This window comes from Candoia aspera, chromosome 2, assembly GCF_035149785.1.
Source record: "Candoia aspera isolate rCanAsp1 chromosome 2, rCanAsp1.hap2, whole genome shotgun sequence".
In the NCBI taxonomy this organism is placed as follows: Eukaryota; Metazoa; Chordata; class Lepidosauria; order Squamata; family Boidae; genus Candoia; species Candoia aspera.
In genome coordinates, this window is record NC_086154.1 from 139,412,437 (window position 1) to 139,436,078 (window position 23,642).

General features: G+C 43.5%; 2 protein-coding genes across 4 annotated transcripts in view; both read right to left on the bottom strand.

The window, feature by feature from the left end:
- Nucleotides 1-5,926, bottom strand: part of ITGB7 (integrin subunit beta 7) — a 40,449-nt gene extending 34,523 nt beyond the window's left edge. Inside the window, exon 1 of one of the 2 annotated variants that reach the window (XM_063293877.1) lies at nucleotides 5,447-5,926. In XM_063293877.1, coding sequence (XP_063149947.1) covers nucleotides 5,447-5,449 — 3 coding nt within the window. In that variant the 5' untranslated portion in view covers nucleotides 5,450-5,926. The remainder of the gene's footprint in view (nucleotides 1-5,446) is intronic. The other variant, XM_063293876.1, reaches the window with a different exon arrangement.
- A 10,350-nt stretch (nucleotides 5,927-16,276) lies between these two features.
- The window catches only part of RARG (retinoic acid receptor gamma), a 93,204-nt gene continuing 85,838 nt past the window's right edge, over nucleotides 16,277-23,642 (bottom strand). For both annotated transcript variants that reach the window (XM_063293878.1, XM_063293879.1), the window contains 4 exons: nucleotides 21,813-21,989; nucleotides 20,886-21,090; nucleotides 18,890-19,048; nucleotides 16,277-18,164 (listed from right to left, as the gene is read on the bottom strand). In XM_063293878.1, the coding sequence (XP_063149948.1) occupies nucleotides 17,983-18,164; nucleotides 18,890-19,048; nucleotides 20,886-21,090; nucleotides 21,813-21,989 (723 nt within the window). In that variant the 3' untranslated portion in view covers nucleotides 16,277-17,982. The remainder of the gene's footprint in view (nucleotides 18,165-18,889; nucleotides 19,049-20,885; nucleotides 21,091-21,812; nucleotides 21,990-23,642) is intronic.

The following is a 23,642-nucleotide window of genomic DNA, read 5'->3' on the forward strand; positions in this document are numbered from 1 at the left end:
CCCCCCTTGTAGCAGAAATAGCAGAAAACCTGTAGTGCACCCAGTGGTGACAACTAGCAACACATGGTTTGCAGAACCTGACGCTCTTTCCCGGTTTAAATCAATCTGAACCACACAGGTCTAGCACTCTTTCTGAAGATTGCTCAATCCGTGTTTATCAGGAACCCGCATAAGATTTGGCAAGAGCTTTGAAAAAGCAATCTGCAGGAATTGCACAGGGGCAGTGCCTCTGCTAGCAGTCTTTACAAAACCCGAATCTGATTGCAGGGTGCTGCAGAAAATTGATGGCAGCAGTGGGCTTCAGGGTGTGGCAGACAGACTCCGTGCATTACTGACTAGGCACACTGGATGGGAGCAAAGGGATATTCTTTGTGGCCACTTAGCGGTCACCTGGAGTTTTGCAGCCCAGATTTACTAAGTAGTACTGACTTCTCCTCTGGCCTCCTCACCCACAAGAGCTGATTGTATCTGCAAGCCCGGGCACCAGAACAGGTTGTAATTTCAAATGCAGCCACTAGCTATTTACCGGATGACTAATGTTGGGATAGTGTCATGAGTACTGATGGGGCCTCTATCCAGGGGGGAAAACGCATGCATAGTACTGAGGAGTTAAGCAGCCATTCAAAGAGACACAGATCAGACCCGCCTTAACCTTTGGGGTTTATCTGTCTGGGTTTTTCCCACGCTTCTACAGTTTGTTAGGATTTTCTGTCTAATGTAGCAGTAATAAAGCACTAGAGACCTATTCCTTGTCTCAGTGTGGTTCCTGGCTGTTAGGACAGATAGGAGTCCATCTGAGAGGCTTTCCATGAGACCCTTATGCCCATAACTCTGCCATTGTGGATCTTTCTCCCGCTTTTGCTCTGACTTGCTGCCATATGGTGCTGCCCTTATTTTGACATTCAGTGCATGGTAAGCAAAACGGTTACTAAATTATCAGACTTTGCTGTCCTCCCTTTTTTCAGTATATCATTAGTGCTGGATAAAAAAAATGTATATGTGTCTTTTGCTAGATTTGTCTTTACTTATTCTACTTCACCCTCCATCTTGTTCTCTGTTGTTTCTTCTCTTTAGATCTTACCCTTAATTTTTGAGTTCTTTTCCTAGGGTTTTATTGCTTGTTCCCACCTGTGTTCCCCCGTTGGCTTATCAGAAATGCAGTCCTACCACTGTGCACTGGGGAGGAATATCTGCACAGCCATCCCAAGAAGGCAGCTCCACCAGGCTTCTAGAAAGGCAAGGAGGAACGTGCTGGATGGGCCAGACATGTTAGCTAAGAGAGAAGGCTCAGGGGCCTCCTTGGCTCTTCTCTCGGACAAGCCAGACACAAGATGAAAGCAGTCAAGGCTAACTGGAGATCAGAGGGAAGAAGGCCATACCCACTTCAGTGACTGCCTCTCTGATCACAGCTGCTACTGATCCCTCGATTTTGCCTCCAGTATAACAGTGGTGAGGTGCAACAGCTTTTACACACCTCACAGCTGTTGTTGGAATTATTTATTTGACTAGCCTCCCACCATAACTGGTTGGATTCCCAATGGTTAACAAAACATAAATAGGTCACATCAAATGTCCAGGTTAAAACATCAATAAAGAAAAGTTCTCCAAATTTCGAAGTAACAGCAAGTGCAAAAAATAAAACGAGAACAAGAATAAAACATCCAGGTGGCAACCGCTCACTCCCCAAAGGCCCTCGGGAAAAGCTTGGCCTTTGAGCATCTTCCAAAAGGACAACTCGAGGAGGCCAGCCTGATCTCAACCAAGAGGCTGTTCCAAAGAGCAGGCCCTGCCACAGAAAAGCAGAGCCTCTGAGCCTCAGCCTCCCTCCCTCCCCCTCTGTTAGGGTGCTTTCGCTTAAGGGAGAAAACCCTGTTTTAATATCGGAACAGCCAAGAATGACTAAAGACTGGCTCACACATAGGCTGGGGATGAGCTGAAGGCAACTCTTGGGTTCGTGGGAGAAAAAGGGCCATGGTTAAGGACAGAGGGGAAAGCCCAACATTGGTTGCATTTGCTTGCAAAATTGAATCAGTCTGATTTGCAGTTTTAAATTCCTTAGAAATTGCTTAGATGAAATTAATCATCCTCCCCCATTCACTCGCCTGTTCTATAGAATGAAAATATATATAAATCATACATTCAAATTATTTAGTTTTACATGAATTATCTCAGGCAAAAGAAGCAGGGAGAATTTGGGGAGCAAGTTTTGGTTCTGTCACATTATGCAACAAAGGCTGTACTTAAAGCACCTTTGTGAGACAGGACCCTGTTGAACTTAGCAGGAGGAAGAAGCACACTTCTTAAAATTTCCCTGGAAAATAGGGATGATAAGAAGAATACACCTGGATCTATGAGTAACAGGCTGGTGATTTTCAGTAGGTAAGCTCTCTGAATTTTTTAAAAGCAATAACAGAATTACATGTTCATTCCACTGAAATTTAGAGAACTTGGAGTAACCAGAAGTGAACCTCTGTGTAAAAGAACTGCTCAATTCTGATACTAAAAATGACGTTTAATGTTCAGAGACATTCTGTGTTTAAACCTAAGAGATACGTCAATAATGATAACAATAATAATAAGGTGGAAATTTGCATGCTTAAGCAGTAATGTCTTCTACAGTAATAACAGTAATCATTTATATCACACTTAAAAACTAAGCACGGAATAGTAAAGGAAATATCAATTGAATTAGAATATACAAATGCTAAGTAGACATATTAAAAATCTAGGCAACTCTGATTCTAAGTGAATAGTGCAATACTAACCAAGTGACCACTTTACCATAGAAATAATAGATAAACAGGACCCTATAAATCCAAATAGCAATATGTAATTAATTAATTAATTAATTAAATTGAGTAATGCATCATGCACAACCTGATTTGCAGAAGGCTCTGTTCAGTAGGTCACTGCAGGGAAAAGCACTTGGCCAAACTTAGCCAATCTTAAGAAAAGCATTAAGCAGGGCTAGACATGGTTAGTAGTATGTGGATAGGATACTATCAGGAAATCCCATAGCTGTAGGATAAATGAAGAATTTAAAAATAATGTCCAGAAAAAGGCCATACAGTGGCCCAGAAAACTACATAGACACTTCTACAGATTTTTCAGGATTTGCACCCAACTCAAAAGAGCCTTCACCTACTTAGATCGAGGATCTTGAGATGATGCTAATAATAACAACCAACAAGCTTAGGTCTGCCTAACCCAAATGCATGGACTAGAATAAATTGTGGATAATTGCCCTATTTAAATCAATATGCTTTATATTCTTCTTTTAATCAAACAGAGGTATAAAACATCTTGCTATTTGACACAGTAGAACAGTGTCTCTCAACCTTAACAATTTTAGGATATATGGACTTTAAGATATGTGGACATTAGCTGGCTGGGGAATTTGGGGAGTTGAAGTCCATACATCTTAAAGTTGCTAAGGTTGAGAAACACTGCAGTAGAAGGTACAGAGGAGAGGAAAGAGCAAGTGGAGATGCCATGGGAAGAAACAGAAGCCTCTCAAACATACTTTCCTCCTGAGGTTCAGCCCTGTGGTAAAAAATCGATCAAATATTTCTCTGCAGCTAACAGGGCTAGAAATGTGTTTTTCTTCCTCCTCCTCATTTTTTTTTAAGGGGAAGACAATTGTACTTCCTAATGGTAAAAGACATCATAGAACTAGAAAGGAGCCATTAGATTAATTCTGAGCAAAAAAATAAATAATAAAACAAAGGATCTGGGTATTTCCAAAGAAAAGGTCTGCTTCTCACTTTACATTTTAAAACTTAAAATAGAACAGGAGCTTGAAATTTCCACTGCCAGTTAGTAAAAACATACAGTCCCACCTCCAGCTGGGTGAGTTTCCCACTGCACTGTAAGAGCGGTGATGGATTGGGGCTCTAAGGGACAAAGGTAATCACTGAGCCTTTTGTACATTCCATAAACTATAGTACAACTAAGCTAAAGAATTGCTGGTGCAGGCTTAGCATTGAAAGAACAGATAAGGGAAATATAAACATCCAGTTTAATTGTGAAAACAATCATAGCTTTCCTTCAGATGAGATCTTTGTAAAATGACAGGAAAACCACAGCAAATTTAGAGGACAGGATTGTATTTGCAGACCACCCACTCAATAGAAAATAACTTTGTAGTTGACTGGACATTCTAAAGACCCATCTAACGAAAAAAATTCCAGAGCAACTGGTTTCAAAAGTGTTGTAACTACAGTATATACAACGCATTATAGCAAAAATTGGATTTGGACCCAGACACTTTGATAGACATGTTCTGCTTTATTATATGGCCACAAGAACACAATGCCTCATTTGCAAATAACTAAGTCCTAATTTACAATGAAATCAGAAAGACAAATAAAGCACTTTATCAATCAAAAGTACTCTACGTTAGTGAAATTGAAGACATCCCAGAGATAATGAGGATTTGATTATTATAAGTAGCATAAACACCTATGGTTTTTATGAAGAGGTTCAGAATTAGTAGGTAGACCAGGCTACTCTTTTAATTTATACACCTAAGAATGTGACAGCAAATTTTCCTCTTCAGCATTTACCAAAGAGCCAAAGAGAAAACTGCAGTGCAGAATTCAGGCTTGGAGATGTTGCTTGCATGTTTTTCAACAATAGTTCAGATCCATCACCCAGAGCTTGGTGCAAAAGATTGACACTTAGAATCAGATCATTCTGAACTATGAATTGTTCTAAGGACCAGAACTCAGAATCTTTCCAATTTCCTTAATCTCAGCAAAATTATTTAAAATTTGGGTAGATGTTTTCCTGCTGCTCAAGTTAATAAACTGGAAGTGGGAAAGATGTGCGCTGTAAGTCTGCTACAAACCAGATTCAGATCAGTCTCTTCCCACTTCTACTAATGTGGAGTGTATGTCATTGTATGCTGTACTGCAGGTGGACTTACATCTTTTTAGCACGGAGGGTCCTTTTTAGAAATGAGCCATTTACTGAGTTGGGAAGACAAGTCATTCTTAAAAATATAAGGGTGCTTATACTGTGCCTGAAACCTCATTCTTAAACACCAGAGTTGAAAAACATGACATGCCAAGAGGAAGGGAAAGTGGGGGCAGGGGAGAGATTTACAGTAAGATTGTCATTCATCAAAAGGTGCTTCCCTTCCTTATTTGGACCCCATTGTGTGACTGCCAGCTACTGGCCAGTGACTGTACTATTAGCTGCAGTGAGCGTATAGCCCCTCTCAGGGTACTGATGCTGTTCTTTTAGAAGAAAAAAAATGACTATCAAAATTCATTTTGGGTTTTCTTCTCACACAGTGGTGCCCTTAAAAATTACAAAAACAAACCCCCAGCAAACAGCAGCTGCATTCACTTCTCCCCTTCTTGTACACAGTTTGAGACAAAATCTTTCCATGTCTTGCAAATAAAAACAAATAAACAGCCTTGAAGTTGCTAGAAGAACTTACCATATTCCACCCCTTTGCACACCTGGTTACTGTATCAGAGTTGCCTGGGACAGAGTGACCTCCCTGGACAGAGGAACAGTAGAAGACCCTTGTTTTCTTTCCCAGTTCAAAGGAGCAGTAATAGCGTTGATCAGACACTTCCTCCAGTTGTTCTCAATTCTGCTGGTGCGTACATCTTTCCTTCTCTTCTGCGGAAGGGACAGCCCCTGTCCTTGAAGCAACTTCACAGGAGGGAGCTAAGAGTTGAACAGAGAGCAAGAAAGAGTTCGTGATGGCAGGAAGTTTAACTGATGAAGCTTTTCTTGGCAAGGGGAGAAGCATGACTTATCACAGCCCCCTACAGTCTGCCCCCCCCAACCTGTGGTCTTGCAGATTAGCAATGCTGCTGGGAGTGTGCACATCTGGAGGCACCAAGCCAGAGAGGCTCTTTTTTCACTTGCTAAGGGTCAGCTCATGATCAGGTGGCGCTGCCCTGTTTTTTTAAAAAGCAGACATTAAGCTGGTGAAATTGTGAAAAACTCTGCCTGTTGGGTACCAGTCTATCACTGGCAATTGTTGAGGGTAAAGGAGCCTTGTCAATTTTAAGCCAAATAAAGTAGCAACTGCAACCAGCAAGATGGTTTCACTTACTGAGGGAGGAAAAAAGGAGTCCTGAAAAATAAGGCTGCTGTAGCTTTCAGACCTGAATTCATTCTCAAGATGTAGAGTCCTTGTGACTTTTTTACCCTGTTTGTTTGGCGGAGCAGCTGATGGCATTATTGGGTGGTTACACTTTTCCCTGTTGTCTTTATTCGTGCTGCAGCTAAGTAAATGCCACTCTCCTGCTGAAAATGATCACAAAATGATCAATAGTGTGGAAGAAGCTGACCATCAAAAAGTTTCCCCACAAAAGGGGAAGGGACTGAGAAAGAAAAAAGAGTGGGAAAAGGAGGCCCAGCAAAGGTTTTAGTTACAAATTCAAGTAGGCAGGGGATCTGCAGGGTGTGGCCAAAAAGGTCAGGATGGTAGCCACAATGGTACAAACAAAGCTCTCCCTATAGGCCATTTGCAACACATCTAAAAAAGAGGCAGAGCCTTGATCACACCATGGTGGCTGCAACCTTGACTTTTTTGACCACATCCTGCAGACACCCCTACCATGTACCATTGTAATTGAAGCAGTGCAGATGAGTTGCTGTTTCTGCCTTTGGCAACCGCAACCAGGGTAGCTAGAAAAAAGGGAGCCGGAGCTGCATCCAAGAAAGAGGAAGCCTTGAGCAACTCTGTATCAATCGATCCCAGGTCTTCATAGGCATCACGTGATGCTAATTTTATTTATTTATTCATTCATTCATTCATTCATTCATTCATTCATTCATTTTCTATCCTGCCTTTATTATTTTTATAAATAACTCAAGGTGGGGAACATACCTAATACTCCTTCCTCCTCCTCTTTTCCCCACAACAACAACCCTGTGAGGTGGGTTGGGCTGAGAGAGAGGGACTGGCCCAAGGTCACCCAGCCAGCGTTCATGCCTAAGGTGGGACTAGAACTCACAGCCTCCTGGTTTCTAGCCCGTTGCCTTAGCCACTAGGGTAAAAGGGAACATAAGAGAAAGAGGGAACCCTTTTTTAAAATTAAGATGGAATGGTCACCAAGTCCACCTGTAGGTTTATAATGCAAATAGGTTCCAATTCTTCCGAGGCATATTATCTAATCTCCCCACAGCTACATAGTTGCATTCAGTGTATCAGCCCTCCTTCCCCCATAAAATTCATCTGCACCACTCAGAGGAACTAGATGATTTTAGAAAATGAGAAAGTGGGGGGTGAGATGGGGGCTATATTTATGGCAATTACCATGACAAGAAGCAACGCTTGATTTTAAGTAGGATCATAAAAAATCAACCCCTTGTGTTTCCTAAAAACCACCCAAACTTACCCAAGTGACCAACTCAGTTGTGCCCATATACAATTTCCTCTTCTCTATTTCCTCTTCACTGTAGTCCTTGGGGAACTCCTGAATTGTGCCAAACTGGAAGATATTGCTTAAAAAGAGTAAGAAAACACTTAGAGGGCATCACTCTATACAGGTCTCCTTTAATGTAACACTATGGGTTTGTATTCAGAAGTAAGTTTATTTTTATCAATTGATTTGTTAGCTTTATCTATCTTGCTTTAGGAGGTCAAGGTGGTGTATATAGTGCTTCCTAACAACAACACCGTGAGGTAGGCTGAACTGGGGAACTGGTCCAAAGTTCTGCAGTGAGCTTCTGTGGCTGAGGGTGAACCAGATCTGTGTCTGGTGTCTTTTTAACATTTTTTATGAATAAATTTTTATTTAAAGAAGATTTGACAGAGAACTACAGAAACATAGAAGAAGAAATAGCAAAAGAGATTATAAAAGGGTAAAAGAAAAAGTGAGCGAAAAAGAAAGATATCTCAAGAAGCAACTTTGATCTTCTTTGCAGCAGTTACAAACATAGCAATTACGATCTCTACCCTCCCATATTGCGTATCATAGTTCCCTTCTTCCCATAAACAAAACTTATAAATCCATAAATCCTGAAATCAGCAGTTCATTTGTATCCATTTTCAGCAAAAAGTCTATAGTTTCCAGTCTTTTATAAAGGTAGTTGTAGTTCCCCCCTTAATCAGACAAGTCAGTTCAGCCGTTTTTGTAAAGTCCTCTTCTTGATATACAAAACAAGCCATATGTTTGAGGACACACGTTGCAGCTTTTCTTTGACTCCCTAACATACTTGTGTGTGGATTTGTGAGGAACAGCCCCTTTTAGCTATTCATGGACAGAACTGGGTAAATTATTTTGCAATGTTATAATTTGCTTCTGCATCACACCTTTTGGATATTTGAGAAACAGCTCACAGGCTAGAGAAACCCCAGTTAAGTTACTTCTTTTCCCTTCCTCCATACATGAGGATTTCTACACATACTTAGATCTGCCCCATGAAGTGAATTTTTAGCTTCTCTTCCATATTTAATTTTGCCTGCATCCCACCTTCCTTCCTTACCAGTTTTTTATGTAATGATTTTTTCTTCAAGGGATGCATCTGGTTCTTCTTCCACGCAGTTTTATCTTCATCGCAAAACAAGGGAGAAGTGATACAAAAGGAGAAACTTGCCCTGGGTCATTTCAGTAAGCTTTGTGGCAAGTCTTAACTAAATTTTCTCTATGCCTGGGCTGACATTTTAACCACCACACTACATCATTTCAGTACTATTCTCAAGAGTTGAACTTAAGGTTGCTGACTTTTCAGCCAATTACCAGATTCATGATTTTAACATCAGCTTGTATTGAAGCATACTTCTTTCTGTGATATGAAATGAACTCACTTCAGCAAATAGGATTTTGTTACAGGCACAGCAGGCATAGCCAAATCATTTTGAACCCCTGGCAACTGGAGCCGAAGGACTTCTGTTGTGTAACACAACTCCAGATAGTCACCAGCAAAGGGTGTTTTTTTAATTTCATTTGTGTCTTCTGATCACCATTCAGAGCTTTGCAGCTCAGATCTGGTAGCCCTAACTTGTGTAAAAGGTGCTTAAGAGCCCAAGAACAGGCAATTCTCAACTCCTCTGCATCTTTGATTTAGTTAATCCTGAGCTGCAGTCAAGATGCAGTTTGAAACAAAAGGACTTTTGGTAACTATCAAACCTATTCTATGGATATAGTTAATTAAGATCTTTTATTTTGCTTAAAACAAATTGCTATGAGCCATGGATTTAATTATAGTTTGTCAAATAAGCCACAGTTGCCAGGGTACACACACAGTAATCTATATACCATGGTTTACATGTCGTAATAGAATTATTCACACAGCACACTAAAAGCAAACAATGAATTTTTTTGGCAATACATCCAATTATGGTAATGCACCCGGGCTCCAAATGTGCAAATGAAGGGAGAGGACTAAGTGCATGGAAATGTGGTGATGCAACTTAGCTGGGAAATGAGGTGCACCTAGACAAAACTTCATTCTGAACAGCAAAATGGGAATTTATGGCTTGGTGTATTGCACGAAGTGTGACTTATTCAAGAAACCATAATTAAACCAACTACAGTGTGGTGGAATGTGTGATCCCAGACAATGTGGCTTGTTGGAGTTGGACGTAGTACTCTGGAACGTCCACCAAAGCTGCATTGGCACTCTAGCTTCTGTTAACTTAAGGTCATTTTTAAGGCCCCAGAAGTCTTCCATCTCATTGTCACCTTCCTGTGCTTTCCCATAACTTTTTCCATCTTTTATTCTTTCTTCAGAAAAAGTGGAATCAATCCTCCTTCTAAGCTGAAAGTATTCTAGGATCTCACATGATAACTGACTATTTATGGCCAGGTTATATTAATGCATTGTCCCATACTTTTTTGACCACCTGCATGGCACATTCTTTTATGTACAGTATGACATAGATCCACTTCATTGGGGATTGGGAGTACACCACCTTACTTGGGAGTTACCAAGGCTACAATAGCTTGTTTTTTAATTGCTATGCAGATATTACGGCATCAGCAATAAAGGATTATTTATTTCTGCCTATTAGGTAGAAATAAATAAGGTTTATTTATTACAGGTTCCAAGAACAGTACAAGCTGCATTTCTGTTGATCGGCTGTTCTTTAAATTACTCTGAATGGGATATAACAGCAAAATCTGTTGTGATGCAGCATGAAGGGGCATGCCATCTCTGGCAAATAATTCCTGTATGTATACATCCATTAGAGGCTGAGAGGAAAGACTTGCATGAGTAAGAGGAACAAAATTCATGAAAATGAGAGTAAATGCCAAGTGCATACGTGATAGTGCATGACAGTAGTGTGTGAGTGGGAGGAAATGCTTGCCTGAGGATGTGGTGGGGAAAATACAGGCCTCAGCTGTTGCCAGAGTCAGAATGGTAAATACAGCTGCTCCCCCCATCCTCTCCTCCCCATCTCAAATTGTGTAGTAACCATTATCACATGAAACAGAAAATCCTACAGGCATTTGCCCCTCTACCTGGGGATAAACATACAAGAATAATAAAGCAGATAACTAACCCATTCATGCAGGGCCACCACTGGGTGGGGCACCGGGGCATGTGCCCCGGGTGCCGCACGGGGGGGCGCCAAAATGGGCACAGAATCCATGTTTGCCCCGGGTGACACAGACCCTAGTTGTGGCCCTGCATTCATGGCACCCGAACTCTGCTACCTGAGACAGCCATCTTCATTCTGGCTAATGGTAGGGCTGGCCCTGGGAAAATCCATGAGCTGCTGACAGATTTCTCCCATCGTGCTAAGGTTAGCCATGTTTTACTGAATAAACCACAAGTAGCTGGGTTTATCCCACCATGTGAATGCTGTATCAGCTGCTAATCCGTTAGCATGTTGTATGAATCCAGCCTAACCACCCTTGCATCACACAAACATACACACTGGGGAGAAACCAAGGAGATTTTACACTTGCATTCACACAACATATACAGCCCTAAAGCGGTTTGCTTGGTTATGGTTTACCATATTGTGGGCATCCAACTGTTGTGATTTGTAAACCATGGTTTTCCACTGAATAATTATGAGAATCTACAGGCAACTGGAATTTAGTCAATGAATCATAGTTCTGCATATATGAGAACAGCTAGAAAGTCTGGGTTATTTTTAAAATTAAAAAGGGCTCCTGTGGCCTTTTAGAGGCTCCTTCTGATGTCACCCTTCAGCCTGAGGACAAACAGCGCTGCATCCCAGAATGTACCCTTGCCTGAACACAGAGAAGCAGCCCTTCCAACAAAGCCTGCTTCCTGATGGAAAGGACCCTTAAAAAACAACCATCACCATATATTCATATTGTGTACAACTTATTCCAAATTTCAATCCATTTTCCCGAAGATCTACCTTGGCCACTGAGTAGCTCGAGGAAGGCTTGGCTATAGGGTGGGCTTTTCAGAGTCGTTTCCTGAGAACATTGCTTCCAAAGTTGGTTGGCCACTTGAGCTGCTAGTGAAGGCCCAGCTATAAGGACCAGATGAAAAACAAAAAGCATCTTGCAAGCAAGGTCTATTTGAAGGAGGAATCTGGAAGGGGAGCTGCCCAATTAGGTGAGACAGGTAGAAGAGCCTTTTCCTTTGACTCAGCCTCTCTGTCTCCTTTCTTCACCCCATCTGAAGAGGCTTGGGCCCAAGCTCTAAGTGCCATGCTCCTGTATCTCTCTCTTCCCTCCTAAATGCTCTAATCCATGGGCTATGAGTTTAAGGAGATACACCAGAGAACAATTTGAGCTAACTCATTCCCCCTTGGGTATGTAATTTTCCTCTTCTGTTAGTTCTCTTACTCTGTTCTCTTCATGTTACTTCATTGAGTTCAAAGTGCAGTCAGCCATTTGTGTGCCAACTCAGCAGTGTTAGACCTGATTAATCCTTGGATGGGAGACCATCAGGAAATTCCCAAGGCATTAGGTTAAATTGGGCAATTAAAAAAAAAATCACAGAAGATGGAAATGGCAAACTACTTCCATAGTGTTGCCAGGAAAAACTATATGGACATGTCAGGAAAACTATATGGACATGACATGAAATCACTAGGAATCAAGAAAAGAAGCAAGGTAAAATACCTTTTCCTTGCTGCTTTTCCTGATTGGAACCTTGAACTTTAGTAATATTCCTACAAAAAATACTCATTCAAGGCCTTTATGAACTTACTTAAATCAGAGCCGAAAATTCCTCTTGCAGTTTCTAGCATTCTATATTTAGCCCAGGTCCAGTTTGAAAGGCAACTCTCTGAAGCCTAGAGAGGTCTTGGTTTCTCCATCTGGCCCAGGTGTGACTTTCTTCTACACCTGAGGACAGCAGACAGGCTCAAATGCCCAAGCTCACACAGCCCTTAGCCTGTTGTCCAATATCTGGCTGCAGTTTCCCATAGTCTGCTGTGTGGTTTGGGGCAACTACAGTACCACCCTTTGTTGAATGATAGAGCTAGTCCTAGGCAGTGCTGTGTAATCCTTTCTGTATCAACCAATCCACTCCATACTAAATATGAAGGTGCAACGTTGGGGAAGACTGCTGTGTAGCAGGACATACAGCTCAGCGATCGGTATTGCTTTGGTTTAGTGCAAAATGCTCATGCCCAAAGTGAACCACAGAGGTGTTCCCTGAATGGCCACTGAAGTGCGAATGGGGCGGAACAGCTAAATTTTTACTTCTGTTTCATCAAAGAGCCTGGACTGCAGAAAGGCAGTTGGAGTAAAAGGACTGACAGGTCAGTTTGTAGAGAACTGAATTACAGGAACAGCATATACATGAACACACAAATTATGTTCCTCAAATTGTCTCTGTAAAGAAGACAATTAATTGGCTATGACTGAGAGAATTTGAGCTGTCCTTTGCCATCACAGAAGCACTAGCAGCATCTGGTGGACAATGTGCAAAATTACAAGCAATATTTGCTTAAGTGGAATTCAGCCCTTGCATCTTGGGTTTATTATGGGACACAGGTAGGGCAAAAGCTTATAGTCCAGCAATTTAATGGGGGTGGGGGGGAAATCCAGCTATTTTTTAAAGGCACATGCAAGTGGAAATCTGTCAATCAGCTGGGAAGGCTAGCTAGATCCAGCGTAAATCTCTTCTGCACATTGAACTAACACAGCCGCCGTTAGGGAGTCCTGTTTTCAGTTTCAGTTTCCCAATGCAGGATGTACATTGTTGCCCCCAGTACTGGCCTCCCTTTCAAACACATTGTGGACATTAAACGATAATGAGGTGATCTACATGAAATGCTTTAAACATTGAAAAAGTTATAGTTTATGATACCTGCTTTTTAAAAAATATGATCCCTCCGCTTCCCTAACATGGTGAGTAAAAGAAAAAAACTCTCAAGTTCACCTCAACAGCTGGTGATTTGTTAGACATGGCCATGTAATTCTCTTGGCAACTGTATGAAACTGGTTTTCCACTGCATTCTTCAGGAATGTTTTTTGACTTCCCAATCCAGTCTACCACCAAGGGATTTCCCAGTGGTCTCCCATCCCACCACTAACCAAATTTGTTTGGCACTTTGAGATCAGCTATGATTGGCTCATAAGCTTAAGCAGGAGAAAAGTTGGTGCCTACCCTGGAACTCATCCAAAACACCCAGAGAACCCTATTTTTGGATGGGGGAGCGTAACAATTACAATCTTTTCACTCCTCCTGGAGGTGTTTGCTGCATGGGGACAATAGGCATTGTGGTGCAATTTATTTGGAAGGTGCAACACGGGAGAAGGCTGCTATATAGCAAGACAGTCAGCCCTGCGATCAATGTTGTTTGGCTTAGTGCAAAGTAATCACAACCAAACTATAACTAAAATACATTAAAAAGAACCACTGAGGTATTCCCTGAATGGCCAGTGAGATGAGAAGGGAGCAGAACAGCTACTGAGACTTTGTCGGATACAGTTGTTCAAACGCTAAGGAGAATTGGCATCTTAATTTTTCTCATAATCACATGTAAAGGGGTGCAGCTTGCCCCAGAGAGCCGAGACTATTTCTGCTACAACGCCACTCTTGCACAGTGGTTACAAACAGTAGTAATGTGTTGGCCCTTTTTCTGTGAAAATGCACAAATACATCTCTTCCCTCTCCTCCATGGAGCATAAGACAGTATGCGTGTTTCCTCCCACTCCCCACCAACTTTATTTTATTCTCACAACACTCTGCCCCAGGTTATCCAGTAAGCTTGGTGGCCAAGATGGGCATGGGCTTGACTCTCCTCAGCCCTCTAACCAAGATAGGTGAAGATGGGTACTTAGCATATCCTTTGTGTTCCAACAATAAGCAGTCATATAGTTTTACTCCAGGCTTCAGCCTTGGCCATTCTTAATCATTTCACCACAGCATCTGCTATTCAGAGCCAGCTCTGTTGATTGCAGGGACTTTATTTAGTTTTCATGATTCATAGCTTCTAATTTTTTCTAATTTCTTTTTCTAATGATTGTATCTACATTGGTAACCATTATTGCATTGGGTAATGCTAAAGTCACCGGGTTATTTGTGGAATATTCCTACCTTCTGTGATTACTATGTGGATTTCATCTCCCAGAATTCCCTAGCCAGCATGCATCTGAAAGTTGCTACGGTTGAGAAACAGTGCTCTATAGAAGTAATGGAATGGTTAAGGGTTGATCTGTGAATAAAAATGCTTTCAAATGGCCCCAGATGCAGCATCTCTTTTTCTCCAAGTATTTCTCCATTGTATTTCAATACACATTTCAATATAAGGTGGCTTCTGTAAATGTGAGGGAGAAGAAGTGCATGGTTGAAAGCACCCCTCTGCACCCAGAAGCAGCAGTACTGAAACTGCCCAGCTGGCATGGCTGCTGCCAGGCAGAAACAGCCCCATCCCCACCCTTCCCAAAGCCAAGCTGAGCTTAGCCCACCCCACCCCCCAAAAGGGATAGGAGAGTTACTGCCATCCTGCCTCTGCCAGAAAACCCAAAGGACCGCTCAATCCTTCCAGCCCAAGAGCCCCAGACTGACTGGCATAGACCCACTTCATCTGCATCCACGATGGCCTTCAGGCCAGCTGGTTGGCCACACAAAACTCCTTTGTGGGCATAACAGAGTCCACCGCTGCTTAGTTTAGCCACACCCTGGCTTTCTCAAGGATGTGCCAATGCCCGTAGCCAGCTAGGTTAGGCCACCTTGCCTTGCTCAGAGGGAAAGCTAACCCAGAAATTATGTGGCTGACTGAAAGGTCAAGAGAAGAAGAAAAACCTGCTGCTGAAAGAGGACACTAGGCACCTTTTGCAGCAACAGGCCATGAGCAGGGCTCTGGCATCCAGCTGCCGGGACCACAAGCCACAGCAGGAGGCCACAATTCTGCTCGATCCCTGCCTGGAGTTGGATGCTGAGCAGCACTCCTGCTTAAAACTCAGCTTGAGAGCAACTTTGTGCTGTAGCTTGATATACATGAGCAGCAACCAAGCTGAGGCTGCACAAAGTCCCCAATGTGGGCAAGAAGCAATGGAAAAGGGACAAGTGAGTCAAAGGCCAAAGACCTGGTAAGGTGCTAGGCCAGCTCATTAGAGCCGGGAAGGTGAAGTCAGCCTTGTCCAGCTACCTCAGAGGTCTTGTACTGGAAAAAGTGTGAAATGTAATAAAGTTTTTGTAAAGCTTTCATCCACCCTGCTGTCTGTCCAGTCCTTGCCAAAAGATCCCCCTCCCCAGTAATCAAAACCACAAAGATTAAAAAAGAAGTAGGTGATCCAACTGATACTGAAATGGGGCAGAATCAGAATCTGCCTTGGAAAGCGCCTGGCATAAAGTCCTGCTCCTCCACAACCCCCACACCAGCAAGTGTGTGACTTGCTTCATCAGCACTGCAGATGAAAAAGAGACCAATTCAAAGGAGGTCTGTGACTTTCCATCACTTTATTTTGTAAAAATAGAAAAGTCCCCCTTCTGCGGCACAGCTGGGAGGGCAGGGGCAGGGGAGTCCTCTAAAATACCATGGAAAGCTGGTTATGTAAACATCGAAGAAGGGCCTCACCCTTTTTTTTCCTATCCCACCCCACCACAAACAGACCCCATTTTAAGGCCCGGGGTATTTATTTTGACAGCTTATTTTAGGGGGGAAACCAAGACAGTTCAGCAGAGGCCCTGTCCCTTGGTGGGTTGTAATCTGTCATCACGTGCTCTTACAGGGGGAAGGGGCCAAGATCTAATTCCCTTTACTACCCATTCCCTGGTGTAAACTTAAGTAAATAAATAAAACCTCCTAAAGCAGTGTTTCTCCACCTTGGCAACTTTCAGATGTGTGGACTTCAACTCCCAGAATCCCCCAGCCAGCTATTCTGGGAGTTGAAGTCCACACGTCTGAAAGTTGCCAAGATGGAGAAACACTGTCCTAAAGTGTTTGTGGCCAGTAAGGGAAAGCAGCATCTTTAGCTGCCAAGGGAGCAAAAAGGATTGCTAACTTTTTCCACCCTGCCCCCTCTCCCAGAGGCAAGGCCCCTTCCCCTTTTCTTCACGATGAAGGCTTTGCAGAGGAAGAGGGGACATGTAGGCCAAGAGAGAAGAGGAGCTGGTAATGCTGAAAACATTAAGCAAAGGGCAAGAACATGATGTAACAACTCCTTCCCACCCACCCCCACACCTTTGTAGTGTTTGGGTTTTTACAAATTTCTATTGCTGGGGCAGGGGTGGGCGGGGGGAGTCTTTTGGGAGACTCTTGCCCTCTAATGATAAGGAAGAGCATGTGCTGGACTTAGGTTTCGTCCCTGGCATTGTGGGAGGGGAGCAAGAAGGCCTTCCTCTAGGCCTGGGGAGGGAACTCAAGCTTCCCGGAGCAGAAGGGGTCCTCCTGCTCCATCAAAGTGCTGCAGAAAGACATGGCAAGGCAAGTCAGGGCAAGCCACGATCACCCACATGGCTTGCTTTTCCCAGAGGGCAATTGACTTCTCCTTGGCAGGGGTGGAAGGGGCCCCTGAGGGACAGCAAACAGGTTCAAGTCTGCAACTCTGCACCCCAAACCGCCCCTATTTTCGTGATATCTTTGGTATCTAGTGTCCTTTGGGGTCTGTTTCCCAGAATTCTTAGCACCAGGGTCATAAGCATCCCAAGCAACAGATACACCCCTCCCCACCCCAACCCTGCTATACCTCTGCCTCGGGATGGGGAAGGCAGTGGGAAGGACCACCGCCCCTCCCTAAATCCCACTGTGGGATCGGCTCTCTGCCCTGCGATAATAACACATTAGCACTTTATAAAGCTAACCGAAAGAACGCCCCCCCCAAGGATTCGCACAGCCTGCTAGAATCCATCAGAGACGGATATTAATACAAGCACACCCTAAAGACAACACGTATAGGGATGCGTACGTAGAAGTCCTGCCTTTGTCTTCTCCATTCCCCAACATTATTGGTCCAAGGTCTCTTGTGTGCAATGGGGAGAGGAAGGGCTCTATGTCCCTCTGCTGGTCTTCCAATTCTTGAATAAATAGCATCCCAGACGCCTGGGTTCCTGGCTTGCAAGGCAGATGGATGAAGTGGATTTCAGACCGGTTAAAGGGAGGAACTGAGAACCACTCGTTACAGAGTCTCTGTTGGCTCTTGGGGTGCCCCTTTTCTCAGAGGCCAGTTCATGGGGAGGGAAATTGCACATATGGAGCTCATCCCATTTTGAAAAGGAGGGTCTCCAAGTCAAAACCCCTTTGGGGCTTCCCAGGTTCTGAACATTTGGCTTGAAGCTGCTTGACTCAACTGGACAGGCAACCTGGGGACTTTGGCAAAGCTCTGGGGTTGGGAGAAAAGGCTTCTGAATAGACTTCCAAGGCCCCAAAGGAAAAGATTAAGGCAAGAAGCATCCAGCCCACGTCACCAAACACAGAGGAGGAGAGGGGGACGGGCTGTGGCTGCCTCCTAGCTGAACTTGAGTGCTGTCCTGATGCCCGACTCTGGCGGATGAGCCAAGAGCAGGAAAGGCAAGCACGAAACCGTGTCCTGGAGGAAACAGGCCGTGGGAAGGCAAAGGTGAGACACGGAAAAGGATCTTCTCCCAGCCTTTCTCAGCCTAGATCCTGGCTTCCTTGAGGTGCTAGGGGGCCTCCTCTTGGCTTTTGGTGTCGGCTGGGCTCTCCTCAGTGCTCGGGGCTTCTGCCGAAGTTGGAGGTTGTGACAGCTCATCTTCAAACATTTCGGGATTTTCCAGCATCTCTCGGATGAGTGGCGGCATGGGACCAGGGATCTCCATCTTCAGGGTGATGGCCCGTTCAGCACCTGTTGAAGAGGGAAATGGGTAGAATAGGTTGGTGGGAGGTTTACCATCAAGCAGACCAGGTATTTTTCACCAAGGACATTTGCCATAAGCGGTTCATTGATACTAGCGCAAACTCAGGGCAGCTACCAATGTATTCTAGTGCTTCAGTATGCACATTGGCTGTCTGCACATATATTTCTATATCCGAGACACTTCATAGCCTCCCTGAGAGGAATCAAAACCTTTTAGTGAAGGAGGTGTGACATAGCTCTGGAGGACATGCTGCATGAAAACTCCTCTTTCTATTGCTTTTAGAAGAGTCCACCCATCCACCACCCATTAGAGCAGTGTTTCTCAACCTTGGCAACTTGAAGATGTCTGGACTTCAACTCCCAGAATTCCCTAGCCAGCATGACTGGCTGGGGAATTCTGGGAGTTGAAGTCCAGACATCTTAAAGTTGCCAAGGTCGAGAAACACTGCATTACAGGATACGCTATGTGCAAATGGAGGAGTCAACCAGATCAGCATGGTTCCTCCACAATGCAGTGAGCAAAATAATGATAGCAATTAAAAATAGAATGAATTTACATCTCCTCTACCATAAGTCTTTGGTTCCTAGATTGACACTTCTTAGAGACTGCTTCCGGCATCTCAGAAGTGCCCCATGACAAAACTTCCAAATACTCACATCCCAGAGTTCACATCCAATGATCTTACACTCCCAAATAAGAATATTCTGTTCACCTTTGGTACTGATCCCTCGCAAGTCAGTAATTTTCATCAGCATGCGGGGGAACATGTAAGGCTTGTTGGGCCGACGTCGGCGCGCATAGATCTTCAACGCTTCCAGCAATGGTTCCTGCAACTTATCCACCTTTTCTGGCTCTTCCAGGTCCATTCGATCTGTGGGGAGAAAAAAGACCATGATTTGTTTGTTCTGTTGTTTTGACCATTCTAGGATGCCTTGACTGTTTCACAGAATAAATGGAATTTCATTTTTCAACTCCAGATGAACAATTTTAATCCTTATTGATGGCGGGGCAAACGAACTGAAAAATTTAGCGCAGTAGAAAGCATCTTCAGTGGGGTTTCTGCTTGACATGAGCTCCAGACAAGATACTTCACAGTCCTTTACTTTTTGTCCTTATGCACTTACTTTTTTCTTTCTCCCCCCTATTTCTCTGTGAGCCTTTCAAAAGAGGGAATGGGATCCCAGTACCACGTCGGGAAAAAAATAAACAAGGGCTGGCTTTTCAAAAATTCTCCACCTCATCCACCAGGGGAGAAATTGGGTGGATGATTTCTCCAGGTGAAGGAGAAATTCTCTAACAAATTTTCCAAGGTGGACCTCTCCCTGCAGATGAACCGTAGCACTGCCACTGAAAACACCTTATGGGAGGACTGCCTTGTAATGTCTTCCCCAGAGACCGGGTTGAACTGCATTGAATCTAAGGTAGAAATGACTGTATAGTAGAAGACAGCATATTCACACACACCGTACTTCATCACTAAATATCTAAAAACGTATCTGCTCATGATCAATTACCTTCTCCCATGGAAGTATTGCTAAAGCAAACTCTCGGTCATCAAAGTGAATGAGATCTGATAGAAACAATACAAAATAATACAGCTCTTTTTATGTGACCGTACATACAGATTGGTCTGTCTAGGGCAGGGTTTCTCAGCCAGGGTTCCAAAGAGCCCTGGGGTTCCACGAAAGGTCACTAGGGGTTTCCTGGGAGATCACAATTTATTCAAAAAATTACTTCAAATTCGGGCAACTTTACATTGAAGAGGTAAGTTTCATTCTTTATTTTGAATTTTAAGAACACTGTTAACGTGTATAGACAGGCCTACCCATGAAACGAATATAATTATTTTGTAACTTCTGGCCTATATTGGAGCCTGAATGGGCAGGGGTTCCCCGAGGCCTGAAAAATATTTCAAGGGCTCCTCCAGGGTCAAAAAGTTGAGAAAGCCTGGTCTAGGGCATATATTTATACCTCCTGCTTTCAATTTAGAAATCATTTCATTTTATTACTACCAGTTTTTAGACTTCAAGGTGGCCCACTTCCCTGTAATAATTCCAGGGACGACTAATGCCCTTCCTTCTTTTTCCTGCTTCATCCCTACAGATGTACAGCTACGCTCTAGGGTTTTTTTTTAGTGCTGTGTGATTTAATTTTCTCTTCTTTAGAATTTGATATTGTGAGTTATCCCTTTTACTGGCCAGTAGTTATGAGAAATTAATTGAAATGTGGAGTCCTGGGTGCTCTGTGAGCTTCGTCGTTTTCTTGCAGACGTTTCATTGCCAGACTAGGCAACATCTTCAGTGCAAAGACGTTGCCTAGCCTGGCAATGAAACGTCTGCAAGAAAACAGCAAGGCTCAGAGAGCACCAAGGACTCCACAGTTCAACCCTGAGCTACAAATATTCGCTTCGATTGATTAATTGAAAAGCAGAATTATCTTCTCAGCAAACGCACTTAAAGGTTAAGGGGTGTGTGTGTGAGCAAATGCACAAGGTTCCTGGACTCGCTGGTTGCAAGCAGAGAAGATCATCCTCTGCAAACTTGTTCTAAGCCTCTTCCATTTGCGTTGCCATTCCCCTGCCTATGAAGAAAAGAAGACCCTGCCCCTCTTCTGAGATTCAGAGCATTCTTCTCCAAAGCAAAGTGTCCACTCCCTTCCAACCCACATGGAAAAGACGAGGGCTGCAGGGGCTGCAACCGAGCTTTTACCTCCACAGATGAGGCAGATTGCACTAAGCAGGCCCGTCTCGGTGTCATCCATTTCGAGAGGAAGCAATTGCCCAGCAAAGGCAAAAACCAAATCAGTGAGGGGCCCAAAGCCAGCATTATGCATCTGGGTACGGTTCAGGGTCAGCCCGTCTGAGAAGGTCATCGTGTCCTGCTCTGGGGTGTAGCGGATACAAATACGGAGCATCTGCGGTGGGTGGAGAGGACAGAAATAAAGTCACTGGAGAAACACATTCTAGGGAAAGAAGTCTTTTTGCTCTTGTTTATTTCTTGTACTCTTATAATATCCAATAAAGAAGCTCTCTGGGCTGCATACGTGTTTTGAAAATTTTCACTGTGCAAAACGCAGCTTCCTGAGAACGTCAGCCTTTCCAATAAATGTTGGCCTTTCATCCTACAATTATATGCTTGGAAAATGCTCAGCAAAACCTCAGTGACCAGACTTGAAGCTGAGCAAATATTCTTGCCAAAAAAAAAAAAAGCTTGGAGGGGTAGAGCTTCTCATGCTGCTGCCTAGCTCCTCGCTCCTCCCCAGCATTCACAGAGGCATGAGTTATTCAAGCACGTGTTTAAATGTGCATTACACAGACCAGTGTTTCTCCACCTTGGCAACTTGAAGATGTCTGGACTTCAACTCCCAGAATTCCCCAGCCAGCCATGCTTCCAGAATTCCCCAGCCAGTTTCCATGCTGGCTGAGGAATTCTGGGAGTTGAAGTCCAGACATCTTCAAGTTGCCAGGGTTGAGAAACACTGCCTTAGACACACTGCCACACTGGGGATCATCTTGGAACAGGGGTCTTTAAAAAAAGCCCTCTTGCCTCTGTTTAAGGCCAAATGTATAACCACCCTACGTCCATGCAGGTCACCACCCCCCAGCTGCCCCCAAGTGCTGTGGCTCTGTCCCTCACCAGGATGTCCAAGCATGCTGCCTTGAGCAAAGTAATCTGGTCAGCAATGCTGAGGCTGGTGAAGCCTGGCAGGCGTTTGGCAAACTCTACAATCTTGATGATGCATTTGGTAGCCAGTTCGCTGAATTTGTCCCATAGCCCCAGGTCCAGCTGTACTCTGTGATCAGCACTGGAGTTCTGTAAGAAAGGAGAAGTCAGGCATTACAGTTGCTTTCTCTTTCTCCACCCCTCGCTTCTCTGTCTGTGTACATACACAGGAGGATGTCCCCAGCAGTCAGCATTCCTGTTCTGTCCCTTCCAGTAGTCTCCCCCCGCTTAGCAGCTACAAGTAGCTTGGGACTGCAATTCCCAGGATTTCTATTACGGCTAAGAATTATGGGAGTTGCAGTCCTAAGATGCAGCCAACAGGTTGGGCACTGTGCTGGACAATGCTGGTGCAGATAGCAAACATTGCAGCAGCCAGTTTTAGCTCTGAAAGGAAATGTGGAAACAAAGATAAATTATTTTATCTTTACCCTATCGGTATTTTTCTCTGTTGTCTTCCCCACCCTTCTCCCCTTCCATTTTCCCTTCTTTTTAAAAATAATAACAACTCTAAACAATCCATAACAAGAACAGTGTTGAAGAAAAGTGGTAGTACTACCTTTGCTGCTAACTTCAGGTCTGAGCACATGGCAAGCTGTGCAGCTAAGCCTAACTCATGTGAAGATTTAGGAATTCTCACATGAAGGATGGGGACACTGTGATCCTCCAGATGTTGGACTACAACTCCAGTGCTGCTTTTCATTGCTGGCTGGACTGATGGGAGCTGGCATCTTAACCACCTAGAGCAGGGTTTCTCAACTTTGGCAGCTTGGAGATGTGTGGACTTCAACTCCCAAAATTCCCCAGCTAGAAACACTGACCTAAAGGGTCACAGCTGCCCCATCCCGGGATTGGTATATTTTCACTTAATTGTAATATGCACCATCAATAGCCTGAGAGAATTGTACTAAATACTATGTTCTGTTGTGTCCTGTATTCTCTTACCAGATTGCTTGAAGTAAACGTTTTATATGTTAAAAGAAGAGGCTTGAATTGTGGGTGGTTTTGCATGGCGTTGAAGGTTGGTTACTGAAAAAGCTACGAATATATATGAAGGAAATAAAGAATTCATGAAAATAAACGGAATAGTTAGCAATTGGTTCAACACTGAGCAGGGAGTCAGATGGGGCTGTGTGATGTCTCCTTTGTTGTTTAACGAATTTATGGATAAACGTATAAGGAATCGTGGTGACCTTAAACGAGAACCGATTGGGAAGATGGTTGTCTGTGTATTTTTTTTTTAATGCAGATGATACCATGTTGTTGGTGAGAACCCTAATGATTTGTTGTGAACTCTGGGCAGTTTGTATGATGTTATGAGAAGTATGGATCTCAAAATTAATCTATTGAAGATGAAGGTATCTGTGTCTGACAGAAAAGAATGGAGTGAATGAATGATTGCAAGTTATATATACATGGCAAAGAACTAGAACAAGCAGATGAATTCATGTACCTTAGTAAAGTTTTTAGTAAAGACAGGAAAAATGGATGGAGACATTTTAAGTGTTCTGTACTGGAGGAAAGGTAGTGGGTATCCTGTGTTCTGATGTGGAAAATAAATGTTTGTCATGAGAATGCTGCGTACAGTGATTTAACAGACGTTCATTTAATGGACTTAATATCCAAAGGATCAAATTTGCATTTGGATTTCACCACCGAAATAATGCATAAGTCTATTATTTCTATGGTCTGTCTGGGGGTAATTGATATTTTATGTCATTTGCATCAATTTACATCAGTTATGTA